The sequence below is a fragment of the Prunus persica genome, chromosome G1, assembly GCF_000346465.2.
Source record: "Prunus persica cultivar Lovell chromosome G1, Prunus_persica_NCBIv2, whole genome shotgun sequence".
Lineage (NCBI taxonomy): Eukaryota > Viridiplantae > Streptophyta > Magnoliopsida > Rosales > Rosaceae > Prunus > Prunus persica.
The window spans coordinates 28,927,664-28,950,218 of record NC_034009.1 but is presented as its reverse complement, the minus strand read 5'-3'; the positions used below and the strand labels follow the sequence as shown (position 1 = coordinate 28,950,218).

Here is a 22,555-nt window from a genome sequence, read left to right as displayed (position 1 = left end):
AGCTTGGGCAATATCACAAATATTCAACTTCCAAGATTTGATTTTCCAAGCTAGGAAGAACCCCCGGTGCTTATTTCCTAGCTATCGTGCTCCCTCTCCTCCTTCTTAGCCGCCTCCGTGGCCAGCACCAGCCAACCAACATGGTAGAATTTGATAAACATATGGCAATACTACCTCTCCTCAACATCCCCTATTGTTGTGATTATCTTTTTATGCTTAGTGTTTTGTGATGCTCACTCCTAATTACTTATATAGAGTATGTTAAAAATGAGCTATTGGTGTTGATGATGATAGTAATAAATTGCACCTCCGCTGAAAAATTTATGGTCCCGCCGCTGCTCCTACGTCGTTGATAAACAAAGGACAAACCATGCATGCCGTTCAATTTCCATGCCTTAAAATGAGACAGCCCGTAATCCAATGCACCACTCTTGTCGCCTCGCGGTAATTGGAAATTGGAAGGTCGAGTTTGATGGACAAAGCAATCAATATTCTGGCACTTCCAATGCTTGTATTAATTCTTACGCGACTCTTTAAATTCCCATAAACAAATCAATGAACGCTCCCTCTCTATATAAACATAGCCATTAGCCATTAGCCATAGCCATGCACCCTCCAACCAGAAGTTACAAAACCAGCTACTATTTGAGTTGCAAAAATGGGAGCGAATGAAAGCAGGGGAAGCTCTAGCTCTAGGAACAACAAGGAGAGAGATGAGAATGCTGTTGACTTGTGTAATCATGAGGTTGACGTGTCCAACCTTGTGATTGCAGCTGTTGCTGTGGCAGGACTGGCTGTGCTGGGTTATGGTTTGTCTGGACTTTTTTCAGGTTCAGGGCAGAGGAGGACGATGAAAGCTCCCGGCAGAGACAGCAGAATCTTCAGGGATGATTTTGAGCGAAACCCTTCTGCTTATTTCAGAGACCTGCGCAAGTAGGTAGGAGCCAGCTAGTGGGAGAGGATATTACACTTGAAGCTGATTGAGGCTACCTATATAAGAATAATCAACTGTTGTAGCAGTTTAAAAATCTATCTATTTCTAATATTATGCATTTCCCTATCTATTAATATGCTAATGGAACCCTTCTGATCTTGGAGGTTAAGCTTTCTGCTTCCTTGTTTTAATTGTTTCTACTTTTTACCTCTGAATGTAGTTACAATTACAAACTCTGAAAGCTGAGTACGAATCACCGCCATGGATAAATCACGTCCTATTCTGTTACTGCTTTAGATTTCTGAGAATCAAAATGTTTATAAACACAAGAAGCTTTTAAATAAATTTTCAATCATCCCGCAACCGATTCGTTACAACAAAAATTTAATGCAATATTTCAGGATGAACACACCTAATAAATAAATTAATGTTGCACAAAATTTGCGCCAAATAATTGGCTTCATCTGGAATATGTGCAAGGCAGCGCAGCACATCCACAATACAAGACCGGCTTCTGATCTACGGGAACATACCTGCATGAGGGAGTGTGAGAGAGTTTCCCAAGCACTATACAAAACTACAAATAGGAAGAAAGAAAAAAAGAACGGAATCAGAATGCTGCTATTATTGCCTTTTTTTATTATTACCTTAACCTTCAAGGAGAGTCTCAAGCTCATCGCCTTCTCTTCCTGCCTTTTCCCAATTGCCCAGATTTCATAGCGTGTTCTTGCTCTTGAAGGAAGAGTCTTACTTTTCCATATTTCTCAGCTTTTTCTTCTTCCATCAGCACCTTCTCCCTCGCCTTCACCTCATATAAGAAAGAATTATCTTTACGCAGTTCACGGATAGCCCCTTTAGCTTCTTGTTTTAGAACTTTCTTCAACTTTCTTCTCTCAGCTCGTTCACGATCTGGATCATAGTCTATGCCCTTAACAAAGCTGCAGAACAACATATCATTCAGTGTTTACGCAATTCAAAGTATAACTGCCCAACAAAAATAATATTAAGGCAATTGGGGTCGGGGGGTTAAGATATATTACTTCTCCTCAAATTTCGGATTAAGCATTTTGATAGCCACTGGCTTTTGCTTCCGCATCTGAAGTGGTTGCCGCAGAATGTGATGTTCATCTGCTTTTGTCTTAATAAGTTGAGCAACATCTTGAAATTTGTCTGTTAATACTTGTGGCATATTATCCTGTTCCGCCACTTCAACCAACAATATTGAAATGGGCAAAAAAAATTCAGGAAAAGAACTGAATCCTTCATAGATACTGACAAATCCACGTAGAGTTTCAATTACAGTCAACAGCACACTAGCCCTGAAAATTCAAAGTTCAACTTTTTAAAAAGTGTAACTAACTTGAAAAATAGACTCTGAAGACATATGAGAAAGAGCAGCACTTTCTGTGTATATAATTTTCGGCAATATGAAATCAAGTTTACCCCACCTAGTTCCAAGACCAAATAGTTGGCTAGAAGAGCATATGCAAACTTTACAGTTATGTATCAACAATTGATATACAATCTCAGGTCTAAAATATAATGCATCCCATGGACACTTCCACGATGTATCAAAAAATACTGTAACAAACAACTAACCTGAAATTATTAGAGCTCAAAAATGAGGAGTCATCTGGCAGGTCCATTAACGTAAGAAAATTCAGAGGATCAATCTGATCTACGCATTCACGTATACATAAAAGGGGCATGAGTGCTTTTAATTCCATAAGCTCATAAAACTGCCAGAAAAATAAAAAGAGCATGGTTACTTCATCATGCAACTGTAAACTAATTGCCTTCTCATGACAATAAAAACATACGGTTCTTTCTATGGTCAAGAATTACATTACAAGGAACAGTCATACCTGAGAATCTTGATTTGTCGCCGGCTTTCTGTCTTTAGCTGCCATCAGCAATGTTCGGAGAAACATGACTGCTTCAGGGCAGAACTTCCTAGATTGTTTGGTGATCTACATAATAAAATAATCAAATGAAAAAAAGGTGGAACTGAAACTGTTGGACTGAAATACAATTCTATGAAAATCTCTGTTATGAAAATCTATTGAAAAAATGCGTCTAACAAAGAAAAAGGAAATCATAAATATACATACACAGAGAAGCATAGAGCATAAGAAAGAACCAACTGCAGCATCACGTCCAGACACGATAGGAGATCGCGCCAGATATTCACACATTAACACTGTTGCTGGAGTCATGACCACATGACGAAAATCAGAGCATGAAAATATCAGGGACCAAAGCCTCAGAAGAAATAATGTCTTTGAAGAAGGCCAACAACTGTTTTCTGTAGAAACAAAACAATTGGACAATGAATTAGCACCTTAGCAAGAGCAAGCTCTTAACTGTGATTCCAGAGAAACAAAACTATTGACTCCATTATGAATTACCTGGGTTTTTAACAGTTGCACAAAATTCAGTTCGAGCCCGTAAAATTCTCTGACGAGCACAAATTGCAGCAAAGTACGGAGTCTCCATACTCATCTCAATCAATGGCTTAACCAGAAAATTTAATAACTCTATATTCAACGGCTTTTGATTTGCTAAGATGGCAAAATACTGCAGAAGTACACCATAAAATACCTGGAAAATGACAGAAACAGCAATGAGTACTTAGCATATACAATGAAAACAGAATATGTATATCTTCATTCACTTGAATTTTTGCTTACGAAAGTTAAATCCAAGTCAAACTATTAAATCACGAATTGGAAATGCAGGAACCTGAATTGATGCACATTTTAACATAATGCAGGCAATACTCATTTACAAAATGTAAAAGCAGCCAGAAGTTTCATACTTGCATTTTCTTCCGATTTTCTGCTGCAAGCTTGATTGCATTGCTTTTCCGGATTCGATTGATTATCACGACAATGTTGGAATTAGAAAGATTATCCACCAATGCACTTAACTCTTCCAAGCTTTTTGGAGCTTCGATTAGGTATGGGAGGTCTGATTGAGTAGAAGGTCGTTTACCATCCTGAGATACCTTGCCCTGTTTTTTACTAGCATCATTTTTTTTCAACCTTTTAAGCTCTCTTGGCTCCATCTTTTTTTCATTAACATCATCATCATTTTCATGTCCTTCAGACTCATCATCATCATCTTCTTCTTCTTCTTCCTCCTCATCCAAATCTGTTCCAAGATTATCATCGTCGCTCTGTTCCCAGTCCTTCATCAATAGATTCTTTTCACCTTCATTATCATCTTCATCAGATCCTTCATCACTGCCATCCTCAGGACTTTCTGAATCCTCAGAAGAACCGCCTTCTTCACTCTCAGAATCACTAGCATCTTTTTTTTCAAGAATCTCATCAACCCAACCCTTTTTAATCCTAGGCTCTTCATCAAGCGAGAAGGAATCACCAAGATCATCCCCAGATATAGCCCTTGGCCTCTGGGTAGACGGAATCTCATCATCTTCATTTTGATCATCACTATAGTCATCGGTGGCAAGCATCCTCTTCTGTCTCTCTTCCTGAATTGTGACGCAAATTCTAGTGAGCATTCAACTTCATAATAAAAAGTACAATTCAGACACAACAGGAAATGGAAAGCCTAAAACGTCGACTCTAAAGCATTGCTAGATCCTAAAAATATCATGCCACTGTGCCACCAGAATCAAGGTGTACATGATAAATTAATCAAATTACATTACAGATGACACCAGTTACCATATAACTGAATAAAATATGAACGACACATCTTAGTGGGCAAAAGCATGCATATTGTACTGACCAACAACCTACTACTATATACTAATATGGACTGCTAATATTACAAATAAATTGAAAAATTTCAACTATTACATGGTACATGAGGGAAGAAACTTACTGTTGGATAGTCAACCTACTTTTTGTACCATGTAGCTATATTAAAAGAGTTACATTACTTCTTAATTTTCAGATGATATTGACACCAATAGAATGAACTTATTAACAACAATAAAAAAAACCCCAACATAAAGCAGGCATGAACATGAGTGAATGCAAGCACACTCATAAGTCATAACTAAATGAGATACCTCCAAATGCTCAAGCTGCTCTCTCTCCTCTTGTGCTATCTCTTCAGGTGTCTTTGTCCTATCTGAGGGCTGACCACGGCGTTCCAATGCTAATGTTCCCAAAGCTTTGAAGTAAGAGCGAGCTACTTCCTGCCAAATACAGCAAACTAGATTAAGTTGCGAATACTCAGATTTATGTAAGCGGAACATAAAGAGCTACAGCTTCATATAATACATCCATAAAGAAAACACACAAGTAAACAAAAGGATAACATAAAAATTAATAAATAAAAACACTGCAAAATTGGAAGCAATACTATGCAAATCAGAGAACATAACATGCTAATTGAAAATATCAAGGAATTAAAGACTTAATAAATTAAAGAACATTTAAAAAAACACTTCATAACTTTTAAGAAGTAGAAACCAATAGCATCACTATTGCTGAGGGGGAAGTGTCAGGACCAAGAAAGGACCTACATCAAAAATGTCATACCTGTCCAGAAAGCTCATCCTTCTTCTCATTTGGAACACTCTTGTCTGGTTCAGCCAATTCTAAAAGCTTAGACTGCGCCATGGATGTAAAGATTTTGTCCAATTCTTGCCCAAAATCTTCTAGTTCTTCCTTATGTTTTGCTCTTTCTGCCTGGGAATAGACCAAAAGATAATGAAGAATGGAAATCATAACTAAAGGACAAAAAAAAGGAGAAAAAAATGTAGCCATTATCATAAATCAATTTGAATGCCATAAAGAATTAAAATCCCACCCTGTGATACTTGCTTTTTGCCATAAGCTCCTTCATTACTTCCTTCTTGCTTTTATGTCTCTGTATAATGAAAACAATAAAACAAATTAGGATCACTTGAATCCCCTTCCCAAATTGCAGATTGAAAAAGATTGACAGGCTATTTGCGACATCATATAGAAGAAAGAATTAATTCCTATAAGAAAATTTGGACAAGGGAAATCACATATAAAGAGGTTTGGGGGAGTTTTGAAAGAGAAAAACTATGGTAAATGAAGCAGTCAGGAAATGTCATTTAAAATCCTGAAATCTAGCAAAGACAATTATACAATCTTGAATTTGAATATAATGCACAGAAACTCAGATAGTAAAGAAGACCTCACATTTTCCTCTCCTTCCATTGGATCATCGTCCTGTAGATTCTGCTTATCATGGGACTCAAATTGATCTAGTGTGGCTAACCTTTCTGCAGAAAACAAGGCAGGCAGCATTAACACCATTAGCATAGTCCTAAAGAATAAATAACCAAATTCTAAGCAGTTTCAATGGTCCAACAGAACCAAACATGAAAAGCAACTACAGAACGGAAATGGCAACCTTCACTAAGAGTAGTAGTACTATGGCCTACTCCCAAGCAATAACATTTAGGGAGATGTACAGTTGAAGAGCACTGTACACATGTTGCCCGAAAAAAAACGTAAAGGCACTCGAAACATTTTGGTTTACATCAAAAATCAGTTATCAATTTATGTATTATTATTTTCCTTTACTGGATATGAGCAAGAGACCCTTCCAATACTTGTACGATAACAATAAAGCCTATTCCAGAAAAAAGATATTAACCAGAAGCCAGAATTGTACAGCTCAACCATCACCCACATGTACTTCTATCCAATGATTACAGTTAAAAATCATCGACATTTCAATAACCAAATTTGAATTGGTCTCTGGACCCTGAATGATACACTATGAATCTAACCTGCACAAATGAAAAGTAAACCCCGCTGAATAAACAAACAACACATATCGCAGTATCTCCATACATACTCTTAGTTTTAGCAGTTCCGGCTCCATCTTCATTGTCATCAGGAAGCATATCATCCTCAAAATCATCCCTTTCAGATAATGCACCAAGACTTTGGAATTCATAGTCCTCTTCTTCTCCATCTGATAAGTTATACTTGCTTTTCTTGTTCTGCTTTGACTATTAAAGAAAAAGGAAGAGAGAACAGAATAAAGAGTGTAATGAGAAATTGAAGAGATTAATCATGAAATACCAATGACTTAAACTGAATATAGTTTTGAAATCGAGTTACAATTGCGTAGAAAGCTGGAGGAAAGTAAATGAAATTAGATATCATATGCTAGAATGTACACGTCTATGAGATAAGCTTTTGAACAAAGAAATATTCAGTTTCATAAAGTCATTTGGAAAATGGACTTACCAGACGCTCACGCTGGGAACGCCGAATGGCCTTATCGAACTCGTCGAGCTCATCATTATGCTCTCCAATTCGCTTATCGACAAAGACCGAAGACTTATTACTCTGCTCATACTCTTTCAACAGCGTGTTCTTCCTCTGCGCACACAAAAAATTAAAAAAATAAATAAAATAAAATTTGGAAATTTGAATGGAATTACGAAGGGAGTGATGAAGTCAGTGCCTTTTCAATGGCATGAGAGCGAGAGAGGCCAATACGGCGCTCTTCGCCTTTGCGTTTCTTTCCGAGAATGTCGAATTTCCTTCGGGACCATATGGTCTCGAAAGGGTTGGGTTTTGGAGCTTGGAGCTTCATGGCTATGGAGCTTGGGCCCAACTTATTCTTCTTCTTCTTCGTCGTCGTCGTCTCCTTATTGTTCTTGGTGTCCGCTCTGCTAGGGTTAGGTGCTTTGGCCGCGAAGGGGTTGGGTTTTGGGGCCTGGTGCTTCATGGCGACGGCGTTTGGCCCTGATTTCATGTTCTTCTTATCCTTGTGTTTCGCCATTGGGACTTGATGGGGGCAGATATGAGCTGGTGCTGAAGGGTCTATGTCTATCAATGGATTCGGAGAAGGAAGGGTTTAGGGTTTTGCGGGAAGTTGAGTTCGTTGGTTGGAGAACTTGGAAGTTGGGGACTTTGACGGGCGGGTCGGATTCCAGTCGGGTATCGCCTGACTCGTTTGAGCCCCATGGGTTTAACCAGCTCACTAATATAGGCTTTTGTTAAGCTTTCTTTCAAAATTTAAAAATTTAAAAAAAAATTCAACTTACAGTAGTTAGCAAATTACCACCTACAGTAACTTGGTGTTGGTAGGAAAAAAAAGTAATCTTTTTTTATTTAACTATGAGACCGATCCACAGTGCTGAAAACAAGCTATGCTAAGACTTTGGTGAATCCAAAGATTAGATTTCAATATTTCATATTAGAAAAACAACTTGTTTCACTATTAGTTAAACCAGTTCAACCATAACCAACTTACTCTTTTGGTGTAAAACCATATTATATTCACTATTTAATTAGTTGTAAGCCGTGAATCAACTAACTTTTAGTCTAGTGGTATTTCTCTTTTCAACGATAGAAATTAAAGTGATTCCACGTTCGAATCCCCCAATTTTAATGATTAAGTCATGCATTACATGATCTTGCAACCAAACATATATCTTTTGATGTATGGAGTTTTTTGGAGGACTAATACTAATAATTAAAAAAATTTAAAAACTAAACATAAAGGACTTTTAATTTGTTCATGATTAAACATAAGCGTCACTATGTTTCTCTTTTGTTTTATAGGACAATTAGAATCATTAGGTTGTGTTCATCTTTTGGATATGCAGATGCAAAGATAGAAATTCTAAATTTCCATCTGACAAAGCTTTGGGAAGGCGCAGCAGATGAAGGCCCCAAGACATAGATAGAACTGACCTGCAGGCTGCAGCATGGATTTCAGGCCTGGGATTGAAAATGAGTGCTTTTCTTTAAATCAGAAAACAGGGGCCTAGCTACATTGTGTTGTTTCCTTCCGATTCCAAGCATGGCCGCCCCATTCAGACTTTAGCAGAAGGGCAACAATGCTTTCTGTCCTTCCAAACATGATCTTTTCCCGTTTGCACAAACTATAATGATGAGTCATTCATGAACCCAGCTCTATATTATGTTTTATTTTATTTTATATACAAGTGATATTAGAGGAGGGGGATTCGAAAACAAGACCTCATATACTAGGGTAACTCTTAACCTTGGGCTACAAACCCCTCGCGGGCTCTCTGTAACAGTAAGTCTTTTGTGGCTTTAGCTGGGGTGAAAAGCCTTCCAAGATTTTCAAATCTGATTAAAAGAATTTGATTTCCATCTCATATAAGTAGTTACCTCAACAACACTTTGATTTCCATAAATTAGCAACCAAACTAACCACTTTGCTCAAATGTGACAACAAGGACAGGGTCAGGTAGGCTAACATGTCCCCCACCATGTCCTAACCAAGGGAATCTGTCCCAAAGATGCTCTGGTAATTTGGCACCATGTGATGTGAGCTAGGCTAGGCTAGGCCTTCTTCACGCACTGAAGTAACAGTATAGCAAGACCTGGAGATAAAGGAGCCAAGGGACCCCATTGTCTCTCCAAACACATAATAGGCCAATGGCCTAAATAATGATCACAGCAACACTTTTTCATTCATAACCACCTTTAATTTACAAACAGATGCCAAAAAAACCAATCATAACTTTTTCATGTAGTAAGACTAGACTATCATATATATAACACATTTTAGTTAATTAAGCCAAGAGCCAGAAATCTTTCTGGCGCTTTGTGGTAATCAAATAGCCTCCAACTTTCCTGCTTTTCCTCCTCACAGCAACTGCCATGCAACTGGCGTTTTGTATACAGTACTCCACAACGCTGCTGCCGCCACCGCCGCCCACCCGGTTGCCTGCCCACATCATCAGCAAACGCCATGTAGTAGACCTCTTTTTCTGCCCCAGAACAAGCAGTGCCACCTCTTGTTTTCTGGCCTCTTCCAGTATAGTTGGACCTTTCTCCTTGTTACCTTCTACCACCACTGCAACCTCAATTTGTACCTGTGATATTAGGAGTATGATTTATTGATAATGATATTTATAACCCTGATTTTTGGAGCTTGACCTTTAAATTGAAGGACTATTTCTGAATTTAAAAGCTTGGCCACGTCTTACTGTGGGCTGTGGGGCATGATCTTACTAATTAGCTGCTCTTTTTTCTATTTCTGAAGTATCTCATCAATGCACAAGACTAAACTGGGAATTTTCTCCACTGTGCTACCACATGATAAAAAATGCTATATGCCAACTTGGGTAAGCCAACATTCCATTTTAAGTACCCTTTTAAAGGGAAGTAAAAACATGAACCTCTGTCTACAGAAACACTAAAAGAAGTAAGTTGGTATTTTCCTCTGTTCTAATTCTGTGATGCAACAAACACACATGCACTTGCCCAGAAGAAATTTCTATTAGCTCTAGTTAATTAAAGCTTTGCTAATAGTGATTAAGTTTGGAATGGCCAATTAATGATGTGATCAAACTGTAAAATACCCACCTCTGGTCTCTTCAACTGACACATGTTCCTCAAAGAGTGAACAAGTTGATAAGCCCTTGGAGCTACATCCTTGCTGGGCTCCTCACCAGCTGCTGTAACAAGTGATTAATCCATTAAAATACTCTGTTTCCTCAACTTCAGAAAATCAAATTGTAGGAACAAAAACCAAAAATAAAAAATCTCCAAACCTTGTTTTGAACTTGAAGGTTTGGTTACATGAAGCAGGACAAGTTTGTCCTGGCTCTGAACAGTGTGAGAGAGAGCCCATTGCAGGGCTCCTTTAGCTTCAAGGCTAGAATCAACCACAATCATGATTTTCCTAGCTATAGCTCCATTACCACCAGCTTTTTCTTCCCCAACATTGCCAGAATTCTCAGCTTTTTTATCAGCATTGTTTTTGGTGACATCTGAGGGAGCATCTACCTTGGACTGTATAGTTGGAGAACGAACTCTGACATGGGGCCTAATTCTGTTTAGGCAGAAGCCCGGCAACTTGGTGCCTATTTTCCCCATTTTTTTTTTTTCCTGATATGAGGTTAAACTCAGCTGAGTTTTGAGACACCTAGGCTATAAATGTTATAAAGAGCAGGGCAGAAGAAGGCAAGGCAGAGAGAGAGAGAGAGAGAGAGACACTTGGGTTGGCTTGCCTGTGGCTGTGGCTGAAGCTGAACAAATTTCTAGATGTTGGTCTGGGGGCCATGGATTTTCTGCTTTGCTTTATTCTTTTTCTTTATTTTTGCCGTGTAATCATGCTAGCTCTCTGTTTCTTTTATTTTTCCCTTGTGGGGTGCTATTTCTGAACGTGCTTATCATGAAGCTGTAGGGCCATGCAAATTCCTTTTAGAATTTAGACCCTGCAGCTGTTCACTTCAGGGCAATCTGGCATCTTATAGTCACATAATCAATGTACTAATTAATATTTTTCAAAGCAACAAATAAGAATTTATTTACTCAATAATTCCGATAAAAGTTTTATAATATAAGATCAGTGTGTGACACCACTTGAATTGCAGCTCAAGGGACGCTTACTCTGTTAGGTGAGATTATATTTATTTAATCCCTAATTGTGCTGGCATCCTCTTAGAGCAAATTAGAACTTTATAAAGGCTTTAATTAATTATGCAGAACTTCTGTTGTCTATTTTCATAAACAACTAGCGTGGCTCAAACGCAACCAAAACAATCATTCGGAAAGTAATCAAATTTTACACACAAACCCAATCATGTTTACCACATATTCCCAAAATTTAAAAAATAAAAATAAAAATTATAAATGATTGAGCATAAAGCTCAACTGCAATTCATACTTTAGCATAAAATGTCAGAAATACAATGAGATTTCTTGGGGTTGGTATAGCTTAGCATAAAACTGTGACTCATGATGAACATTGGGGTTGACACAATGACACATGAAACGAAGTGGTAAAATCTTTCATTAATTCGGATGGCTATGCTTTGATGGACAACTTTAACACCAAGAAAGGACGTGCCAACCTCCAATTTGACTTCCAATCTTTGAAAGCAAAACAGTGGATTTTTAAAAAAAAATAAAAAGAAGTTTCTTATGCATGTCTTATCATGTTTTTATGTTTTTGTAGTCTGGCAAGTTAAGTGATGAAGGTTGACTTTTTTCCTTCATGAATTAAGAGACCGTTTGATATTGTTTAGTTAGAAGCGCTTTTATTATAAGTACATTTATATTTTTATTAGATATTCAAGTGCTTTTAAATTTTTTTTTTCATGATTCATAAGATTTTTTGCCAAACAATTTTATAAGCGTTTTTCATTGTGAACAAGCGGTTTTAGCCCTTATACTACAAATTTTAAGGGGGTGTGTTCAATTGAGATTTTAACAGATTTTAATATAATGGATTTCAATCGGATTTGTAATTATATGATTTTACTTATGATTTTAATAAATTGCAATTACATGATTTTACTTATGATTTTAATAGATTACAATTATAGGATTTTACTTTATATTCCTATGGGAGCATTTTTGCTCACCACATTAACTAAAGGTGTAGCCAAATCGTATGGAGGAATACCAATAATAATCACTATGCCGTCTTAAGAAAAGTGGTGGTTTTTTTTTTGGGGAAAAAAAATGGTGGCTGTTTATTGTACACAGAGAGAGAGAGAGAGAGAGAGAGAGAGAGAGAGAGAGAGAGAAGGAAAGAAAAAAAAAAAAAAGAGGAGGAAAAATGGGGAGTGTGTTGTGATGTGGACCCTTTATTGTCTCTCTTATGATTTTTTTTTTTTATTTTTACACAATACACCACAGTACTTTTTGTTATCTTTTAAAAATCCTAATTAAATGTCATCAAACTTTTATTGATTACTTAAAATTTTTAATTGAATACAGTTGTACATTTGGGCCGCACACTCAATTGGGTTGGTCCTAGGGGTGGGCGCGGTCCGGTTCTCACCTCAAACCGGAACCGAAATCGGTATTATTTAACCGGTCCGGTTCGGTCCGGTTTAGGCAAAAAAAATTTCGAAAACCGGCCGGTTCGGTTCTAACCGGTTCCGGTCCGGTTCTGACCGGTTCCGGTTTTGAACCGGATTATTAATTTATTATTTTTTTTAAATTTTTTTAATAAAAAAATTATAATAAATAACTTATTTTTTTAGCTTAAAAATGAACAAATAATCCAATTCATACATTTAGAAATTTTTTAAAGTTGAACTTGGAAAATTAGTGATTATAGAAGTTAAAAAATGGCATTAGATTTTAAAATTTTGTAAAAATATAAATATAAAATATATGACCGGTCCGGTTCGGTCCGGTCCGGTTCGGTCCGGTCCGGTTCGGTGCGGAGAGATGTAAAACCAAAACCGGAACCGGTTGGAACCGGTTCGGTCCGGTTTGTTGACTTTTTTGGTCAACCGGTTTTTTTTCGGGTTTTTTTCACCGGTTCGGTTCGGTGTTCCGGTTTTCCGGTCCCGATGCCCACCCCTAGTTGGTCCCGACCCAAAATCCAAAAAGTTGCAAAAGGCCCACAAACAATGGCTTTAGGACTTGAGTTTTGCTTTTCTACTCTTTACCGGCCGCTTCTTCATTTTTGTTTTCTGTTTTGGTCTGTTTGGGATTTTATGGGAAGAAGGAAGGAAGCATCGGCATTGGTTGTTAGGTTAGGAACAAGAAACTAGTCTCAAAATATATATACTATCCAAATTCCAATACACAGACGAGAATTGCTATACTGTATTAATAGAAAAATAGAGTGCCCCAGAAAGAAAGATTAATCTTATTACCCTTAAAAGAAAAAGAAAAAGAAAAAAAGCAATCAGCAAAATACAGTGAAATTTGCTAATAGATGACGGCAAATAGAACATGGGTATATAAGGTAATCTCTCTCATTTTAAGGGGACAATGCTATCATCATAATTAGTAATTAACTTAATTGGAGGCTCATCTCGCCAATCATCATCTTCCGGAAAAACAAAATCAATTATTCTATATTGTTTGCTCTTCATATCATAAAGAAGCACTCTGGGTGGACCGTCACCATATCCTGGAGTAAGTCCAACAAAATAGTGCACCAGCGCAAACTCACCAGTGTGGACTGTACCCAAAGCATCAACGTAGCGCGGACAATCAAGATAACTTGGCTCTGATGCCAAGCTAATGGTCTCCTTAACCCACACATGGTTATGATAGTCCTTCAAAGTCCATAACATGATCTTGTCCCGTTTCCATGACATGTCAACAATCACACCCACGCATCCCCCTACCTTAACCATACTTGGATGGCAATAAGCATCAGGATTACCATCACCTATATAATGATTGGCATCTTGATCAAAATAATCAGCAATCTCTTTATCATAATCTTCAGGTAGTGGGATCGCTTTGAATGTCTCCTCTCTAAAGTCAAATGCGACTATCAATTTCTTCTTCTCGTATATCCAATGGACGGCCCCATTGAGGCACACACTTCCACTATGTCTAAGTATATTATTATAAGAGTCAAAGGCATAAGCTAGAGCATCAAAAGGAAGATGGCGAGGATCTACCTGCAATGGCCTCCACCAATAATCCCTACCTAGTGTCAATGTGTTAAACTGAAGATCCCATTTTCCATCAATGTCTAGACGAAAGGAGAGGATCTGGAGAACCTTATACTCGTTGGTACTTGGAATGTACCCGAAGCGATATGTAACCGAAGGCGTGCGGGTTTCTATTACACGGGAATGGGGAAGTTGGATGGACTCTCGGGTGGTAGGGTTAAGTATGAAAACAGAGTTGGAGTGAGAGGATGCACAAACCAAGCCATGGACACTCTGCACATCAGTAAAATAATCATTCGGAAATTGGAAAATTTCGGCGCCGGGTGTTGGAACAGTCCCTTGTTGCTCTATTTTTGACGAGAAGAACTCGCTTATCCGTCTGAAAAAAAAGTTAGTGGTGTCATTGCTGTGAAAGTCGTGGAAGCAGGCGACAAAGGAAGGGCTGCGGATGAGGGAGGACCAAGACTTGCATACGCACTTGCATCGCATCAGATCCTCTGCTGGTAGCCGTGGGAGTATATGAGAGAATATGATTTCGTCTGCAAGTTCCGGGTTCGTTGCACCACATTTTATGGCCATTGAAAGACCTCCGACCTCGAAACCAACAAGTCTTCAAATTAAACGTTTAACCTCGAGCAGTGGCGGATGCAGGAATTGTCACTCGTGGGGTCACAAAAATAGTGACGGCGACGGAGACGACTGTTGGTGAACGGCAGCTAGCACCCTTGGCGGCGATGTCAAGGGATGAGATATTGGTGGTGGACAGGGACGGACCCAGGAATTGCAAATCGGGCGGGCTAAATTTACCTTAAGTACAAATGTATTAAGAAAATTTGGTGAGTTTTTGTGGATTTTGGTTGTTTTTGTATATTTTTAGGCTTGAACAATAGATTGTACGAACTGAAAACTAGAGGTGACCCACAGGAGTGGCTTTTTTTTTCTTTTTTTTTTTTGTGTGGATAAATTATAAGCCCTTGTTGTTATATTTTTATTTTATATAAGCAATCTTTTTTCAATATATTTTCTTCTTCATATTTAGAACTTTTTGTTATTATACGACATTTGAAATAGAAAAAATGATGGAATTATTATTAATATTGTTGAAATATTTAGAAGGGTTTGAAAGGAAACAAAGAAAAAAAAAAGAAAAAAATATTTATTATATTTCCCCTCTCTCTTTTTTATTATATTTTCCCCTCTCTCTCTTTTTTATTCTTTTTTCCTCTTTCTCTCTCTCTCCCTCCTCCCGTCTCCCTCTTTCTTTTTTCTTTTTCCTTCTTCCTTTTTCCCCTCTCTGTTTTTATTCTTTTTCCTTCTTCCTCTCTTCTTCTTTTCTTTCTTCTCTGTCCTCCGTCTGCTCCATCTCTCTTCCCTCTCTCTCTTTCTTCTTGCTCCAGCTGCCACCACCGAAGCTTCTTCTTCTTCTCCATGGGGTCACTTCCATGGCTGCCAAGGGCAAAAACCAGTCCCTACCACTAAACTCCAGATCTGCCATGGGGTCGTTTGACCCCATTGACCCCATGGTGGATCCGCCCCTGACCTCGAGAGCCAGGGAACAAGAGAGAAACTGTATGTTAAGAAACAGAAAATAAACCCTAGACAAGGGGATGCTTTACGCTTGACCCTCATTTAAATAGAATACACACACAAAAACTTTGTTCCAAACTTTAGGTTGAGTCGGTTCAAAACTCAGCCTAATCCAAATTGGCTTCGGCCCGACCCAAAATCCAAAAAATTGGAAAAGGCCCACAAACAATGGCCCACACGTAATCTTTACCTTTCCAGTTCTGAATTACTGATTGTATGCGGAAACCAGTATCCTTACACAAGTAGGATTATGCACATAACACGGCTTTAGGACTTGAATTACCGCTTCTTTATATTTGTTTTCAGTTTTGGTTTGTTTGGGAGTTTATGGGAAGAAGGAAGGAAGCGTCACCATTGAGTATCTATCTATCAAGTATGCTTTCTTCTATATTCTCTCTGCAACTTCAGCAAGCCTGTTTTTTCATATTGGATTTGGTTCTTTTATTTTATGCCTCTTAAAATATTTAGATATTTTTGGTTTTGTTATGATCACTGCAGGCAAGGCAGGGGAGGACCGGTTAAGCTTGAAGGAAGCAAAAAACTGATCAAGCTGTGTCATGGGTTCTGTTTGTTGTTGCTTCCATGTACAAGATGACATTCACAATGCCAATAATAATGATAATAATGATGTTGGCTTCATCCCTAACTTGTGCAACAAAGTATGTTTCTGGGTTTTCCATTACAAGTAGTATACCAAATTCTTTGGTTCTGTTTTTATTTTATTTTTTATTTTTTGGGCTTTACTTGCTTCTAATCAATTTCTGATCATGATCATCCATCATTAAATGTTTAGATAAAGGAATTTGCAGCCTCAATCAAGAATGGGAGAAAAGATTCAGTCAATCCATCTACTGATCAGGCTGCACCAGCCTCGTCTACAGCACCCAATGAGTCTACAGCACCCAATGAGATTACACCATCTGGAAAAAGAGCCCAAGAACTTGTTTATTTACATGATTCAAATTCAATAGAACATGAGGATGAATGCCCCACATGTTTTGAAGGTGATTATTATTTTCTAAATATCTGGTGCCATATGGCAAATCTATTATATTTATCTTCTTATTTGTTTGGTGGTAAAAACTTGGCACCTCTGTTTTTGTAATGCCTGCAGAATACACACCTGAAAATCCTAAGACAACCATGCAGTGTTCTCACCACTACCACCTTGCTTGTATATATGAATGGATGGAGAGAAGCCAAAACTGTCCTATTTGCAGCCGGGTAATCAATTTCTTCCATAACTCTAATAACTTGTATAGATAACAAATATCTTTTTTTGGTGTTTGAATTTTTACATAAACTAATCCAAACTGTCCCCCAACTTCTTTTGCAACTCTTTTTTTTTTCAATCTACGGAGAAAAGTTTCAATCGTGCTTCCTCACAAAAGAGTGAGGTGCATGTAAGAGCTGGATTTGTAACTTCATATGGAATTTGAGGGGCGTTTGGAATCTTATTCAAATAGGGAACTCAAAAATTTTGATTTTTCTTAAAAACAAGGAGTTCTTAAATCTATTTTTAAGATTCAAAAACTTGTTTGGTATGCAACTTAAAAATTATTTTCAAATCTTAAAAATTTGAGAACTTGTGGGTTGTTAGAGAAAAAAAAACTGAAAAAACAGATATTTTTTGTTTTTAATAATTGGGGTGTTTTTCAGTTGTTCTTGAGTTTGAGTTTTAAAAAATAGAGCTACCAAACATGTTTTCTTTGTTTTTTGAGTTTAAAATGTTGGATTCAAGTTGAATACTAAACAGGCCCTGACTGTCTTCAAATTGATTTTTTTAGGTGATGCTATTTGATGAATCGTCTTGAGACTTAACCAAAATGTCTAGAATGCAATGATCACTGAAGAGTGAAGAGCAGCGACCAACTGAAGTATATATATATATATGTGTGTGGAAGAGTTTAAGCAATCTAAACTCTAAGAAGTAGATGCACGAAAGGCTCATAATCGATATGTTAGATACCTTAGATTTATATCAATTCTTTCATTCCTCTTTTGAAAATCTTTCTTCTCGAAAGATCGAGGCTCTGTAAGTATTCTATAACTTTCCGGCTTAAATTAATTTTCCAAATGAGATCAATGTTATTCTAGCTGTTAACCTTCCTCTTATATAGGAAGTCCATTCACATGATATTTCCATTTCCTTTTCTTGTGCATAACCAGTGTCTTATATTCAAACATTTTCTATAACCTAACTTTATTTACCATTCAATTTTTTCCGATTTCTGATTTTTTTTTTTTGGGTGTAAATTAGACAAAAAGGCAGTCATATAGAGTTTATAGCATACATATATTTACTCAACAATTATGGCATCAATAAATAGAACAGTTTTAAAGTTGAAATCCTCATTGGCATTGTTTGATAGTCTGTCAATGATTGGATTGCGACCACATACCTTAGCAAAGTCTAGGTTCAAATTTACCAAGAAACCAGAAATTTAATACACAACCAAACCAACATATGTAGTTTTGTTTTGTTCTTTTTGTACTGATTGATGATCAAGCAGCAAAGCATCCGAGGTTGCATGAATATAATGGTTCCAGAGTAAGGTCCAGCTGGTTCCTCCTCACCTGAAGGAATTCATCTTGCTGCGTGCCCCTGCGTATGATCATATGGTGTTTTATAACATATTTCCATGTAACTTAGAATGATTTTAGATGTAAGTATTTACTAACAAAGAAATGAAAACATTAATTTCAAGATAGATAGGTCCTAGAAAATTAATCACCCCATGTTTAGACATGGAAGCGGCTGTGGAAGCAAGTTGAGGCCATTGTTTTGCTGCTCCCAGTTATGAACCTCCTCAGCTGCGGCCTTCTCCTTCTCCTTGATCTATTCACAAATTGTACATAGGAAAACAGAAACCATAAAAATAAAAATAAAAAGAAGCAAAATAATTAAAGACATATACAACTCCAGACCACAAACTCTAGATAACATCTTGACGAGTTTATTGTGGCACCTGGTAGTTTATTTAAAAAGATTATCTATCAAGTTCATGAAGTTTGCGTCGCGTGCATGCAATTTACCTTCTTTGCCAACAAGTTATTTTGCTCCTGCATCGCCCTTTCCTGTCACAGCGAATGAGAGAAAACATACGAACATGTTTAACTCGATGCTGCAATTTTTACAAGTCAAAAATTTATGCTACAACAGGCCTAACCTTTCTCTGAAGCTCAGAGATGGACTCATGCATGAGTTGGTTCTGCAGTAGAAAGAAAATATTAAAGTGTTTGTTTAGTTTCAAAAGTAGAATTAGGAGGCTGATTCCAGCTAGTTAGTTCAGTACTTTTCTTGATCGAATTTGTTTAAGAGCGGTCTCGAGCTGGTGCTCCAAACTTTGGATCTCTTTCAGAGTCAACGAATCGAGATCTTCTCCCAAATAGTGCCTGCCCATAGAGGTTCAAGTAATTAATAAAAACATGCAAAGGAAAACAAAGTGAGCATGTTTCTGTAACTGGAGCACTAAATAGTACCTCTGATTTCTTTGCAAAAGCTCAACTTTAGCCTTTAGTCTAGAATATTCGAAGGTCCAGTTACACTGCGCATGATATATATATATATGTATAACGTACAACGTTACCAAGAGACCATATCAATCATTTAAAAAGGCTGCAGTCTCATGATACAATAATATCCGCGGAGTTTTGTTTCAGGCAAGTACCTGTGATTCAATATCGGGTTCGACTAGCTGTCTTTCTGCGTAAGAGTATCTCTCGTAGCGGTCAAGTATTTGATCCATGCTGTACACGATCAGCGCATCAAGATATATAAAATGTACAAACTAATTAGTATGTATCTAGATGAAATCAAAATGTTAATTATGTTAAATTTCATAGAGACGGGCCAACGGTCCACTATTAGCAACACTGATATTGTGCCCAATTTAACCACAATGACCAATAGGTGTCGGTTTTTATCGCAAAATGCCTCGGTGATATTAGTAGTGAAACCACTCATTATATAGTGTATTTTATTTAGTCAAAGTTTCAACGTGGGACTTATATTCTATAACAAATTAACTAATAATCAAGGATATATTATATCATTCAAGAACTTTCAAGTCATGTTCATTAGAATTTCTTATATGCACTCAAATGGTAAATATTTTACTTTAGTCTATGCTAATGCCCTTTTTTTTTCTTTGAGCTTTCTTGGGGTCTATATATATATATATATATATATATATTTCCTGCTGCTTCCACTCCTTTTTTTTCTCATCATTTTCACTTTTTGCTAACAAAAACTTCGTTCGAGATTACTATGTTTCTCAAGTGAAGTGAATTAAATTAAATTATTATTTTAAACAATTTTACAGCTAAATTATTACTAATTATTTTTAAATTTGATTACAAATATGTTAACAGGTTTTTTTGCTTAGTCTCGTCGCTGATCCAAAATAAATACAAGTACTTGCTCACTAACATAATTTTGAGATCAAATTTAGACAAGTACGCATGAAGTAATTTGACCAAAAAAGAAACAAAAGCGTATAATCTTAGAGTACTACTTTACATCAAATCAAGTACGCTGTCGTCTATTTGCAAATTACCTTGCACGATCTACATCTTAAAAACATAAACTAACCAGCATAATCAGATGACAAATTGATCAGCCAGCAGGAGTCAGGACATAGTTATACAGTGAAACCCTACCGACAAAGAAAACAAAACCACAGAAATCAAGAAAATCATATATATGTATAATATTTACCATGAATCCGTGGCGTACTCACAGAGTTTGCCCTTGTTGGAGAAGACAACCAGAGCAACCTGAGCATCGCACAAGACAGAGATCTCATGAGCCTTCTTGAGCAACCCAGTTCTTCTTTTGGAAAAAGTCACCTGTCTGTTGATCTTGTTCTCTATGCGCTTCAGCTGAACCCTACCCCTTCCCATGATAACAGTTACGATCTCTCTCAGTTAAAACTTTACACTCTTTTGCTTGCACCTCCTGCCTCTTTAATTTTTCTTTCACCAAAAAACCCAAACAAGAGCAAAATCCAAGCCTAGCCCCAAAAAAAGAAAGACAACAACTTGAAACCCTATATATATAAAGAAATGAACTGAACTGAATTAATTTTGTTTTTTTTTTCTTCTTGTAGCCAAAGCTCTGAAGGCGTCTGAGAAAGTGTGTGCAGGATATGGAAAATGAGGATTATAATTAACATGGCACGAGTTGAGATGGAAAAGCGGTTTCAGGGAGTACAAGTGGTTTTGAGGATGTGTTGTCGAGTTGTGGTTGGCTGGGGTGTAATGTGTCGTCGTTTCCCTCTGTATTAGGAACCACATTTTATCTTTCTTGTATTCTAGTGGAGCTCATTTAGTAGCTCACTAGTTACTTATTAGCCTCACACATCGTACGGTCTTCTTTACACTGACAGCTTTCGCATGGCACATTACCGTGATGTTGACCGTTTAAGCATTTGTATTTGAAAGCACTTTTGGTTTCATTAATTGTTCAAGTTACTGTGCCAGTTATCATTAATTCGAGTTTGTATATCCGTTTTGTGTAAATTAAAGTAATTTTAAATGAGTGATGTTATTTTTACTTCTGTCTTATTTTTCACTCACTTTTTAAATTTTAAAAAATAATATTTTATATTTTTACCCATCATTATTTCTAAAATACCTTTTAATTATTGACAATTAGATATTCACTTAAAACTTTTTAACCCTAACTTCACATTGTTGAGTCCAAAAAAAAAACACTTAGATAATGAAAATTTTCAATTCAGCAAGCGCCGCGCACTCCACCAAAGCTAAAAAGAACCACCTGTGATGTACCTTCCACCAAACCTAACATGAACCACCTTTGATGTACCTAAACCCTAAACCCTGACATGCTCAAGTGCTACAAAGATTTTATGCGCGTGTTCCTTCTCGTTGTTGGCCCTCTTGTTGGGTTTTGAAAATTATTGAAATTGTGAAATTGGGTTTGTTGGGTTTTGAAAATGATTGAATTTGTGGAATTAGGTCTGCTACGTTATAAAAAGTAGTAGAATTTTTAGAATTGGGTTTTTGAGGTTTTCTAAAATATTGAATTTATGAAGTTGGGATTGTGTGGTTTTGAAGAATGTTGAATATATATGTGGAATTGGGATTGCATGGTTTTGAAGTTTTGAAGAATGTTGAATATGTGGCTGGTGGTGAGGTGAGGAGGGGAGGTCGGTTTGTGGTGCTGGGTGGGTGGTCTGGTGGTTGTTTGTTGGCCTTTTTTCTTCTAATTTTTTTGTTTTTATTTTTACTTTTATTGTTTTGACTTAACAGTGTCAGCTTAGAGTAAAGTGAGTATTTATGTGTCAACAATTAGTTAAGGGATATAGAAGTCAATTTACAAAGGGGTTAATTTGTTTTTAAAATTTTGAAGATAAGTGAATGGGGAAATAAGACAGGTGGGTTGAAATAACAACACTCTTTAGAATATCGCTTTGCATAAGAAAAATGATTAATTTGTTAATTTATTAAACCTGTTTGGCGAAGGAAATGTTCAGTTTGTGGCACGCATTAGAATAATAATTTATGATTAAGTTTGACAATAACATGTCATGTCAAATCTAACTTCTTTGTATTTCTTACTAAGTTGAGTCATTTAGTTATGGGTCATGCTAGGGAGACCAACTTTAGATACCAACTTGTGTACCAACTCTCTAATAGAGGTGGAGCCCACCAATACAATGGGTCCCACACTCTATAAT

General features: G+C 37.0%; 4 protein-coding genes across 5 annotated transcripts; all 4 read right to left on the bottom strand.

Moving 5' to 3' along the window:
- Positions 1,197-7,844, bottom strand: LOC18790239 (nucleolar protein 14). Its single transcript, XM_007225432.2, has 15 exons — positions 7,367-7,844; positions 7,147-7,281; positions 6,749-6,905; positions 6,085-6,167; positions 5,723-5,782; positions 5,452-5,601; positions 4,977-5,105; positions 3,753-4,430; positions 3,343-3,535; positions 3,046-3,239; positions 2,800-2,904; positions 2,534-2,673; positions 1,975-2,253; positions 1,582-1,872; positions 1,197-1,467 (listed from the first exon to the last, which is right to left on the bottom strand). The coding sequence occupies exons 1-14, from the start codon at positions 7,685-7,687 to the stop codon at positions 1,608-1,610; spliced, it is 2,889 nt and encodes a 962-aa protein (XP_007225494.1). The 5' UTR covers positions 7,688-7,844; the 3' UTR covers positions 1,197-1,467; positions 1,582-1,607.
- LOC18792487 lies at positions 9,329-11,142 on the bottom strand. 2 transcript variants are annotated; one of them, XM_020562394.1, is made up of 3 exons: positions 10,440-11,142; positions 10,252-10,343; positions 9,329-9,758 (listed from the first exon to the last, which is right to left on the bottom strand). In XM_020562394.1, exons 1-3 carry the CDS (start codon positions 10,762-10,764, stop codon positions 9,456-9,458), a joined length of 720 nt encoding a protein of 239 aa, XP_020417983.1. In that variant the 5' UTR covers positions 10,765-11,142; the 3' UTR covers positions 9,329-9,455. The 2 variants fall into 2 exon arrangements, with proteins under 2 accessions (XP_020417983.1, XP_007223826.1); XM_007223764.2 differs by having other exon boundaries at positions 10,252-10,340.
- Positions 13,611-14,843, bottom strand: LOC18790448 (putative F-box protein At1g53550). The gene has a single exon (XM_007226077.1). The coding sequence runs from the start codon at positions 14,841-14,843 to the stop codon at positions 13,611-13,613; it is 1,233 nt and encodes a 410-aa protein (XP_007226139.1).
- LOC18788374 (truncated transcription factor CAULIFLOWER A) lies at positions 18,155-21,327 on the bottom strand. Its single transcript, XM_007223759.2, has 8 exons — positions 20,572-21,327; positions 19,523-19,601; positions 19,335-19,399; positions 19,148-19,247; positions 19,022-19,063; positions 18,888-18,929; positions 18,587-18,690; positions 18,155-18,456 (listed from the first exon to the last, which is right to left on the bottom strand). The coding sequence occupies exons 1-8, from the start codon at positions 20,754-20,756 to the stop codon at positions 18,357-18,359; spliced, it is 717 nt and encodes a 238-aa protein (XP_007223821.1). The 5' UTR covers positions 20,757-21,327; the 3' UTR covers positions 18,155-18,356.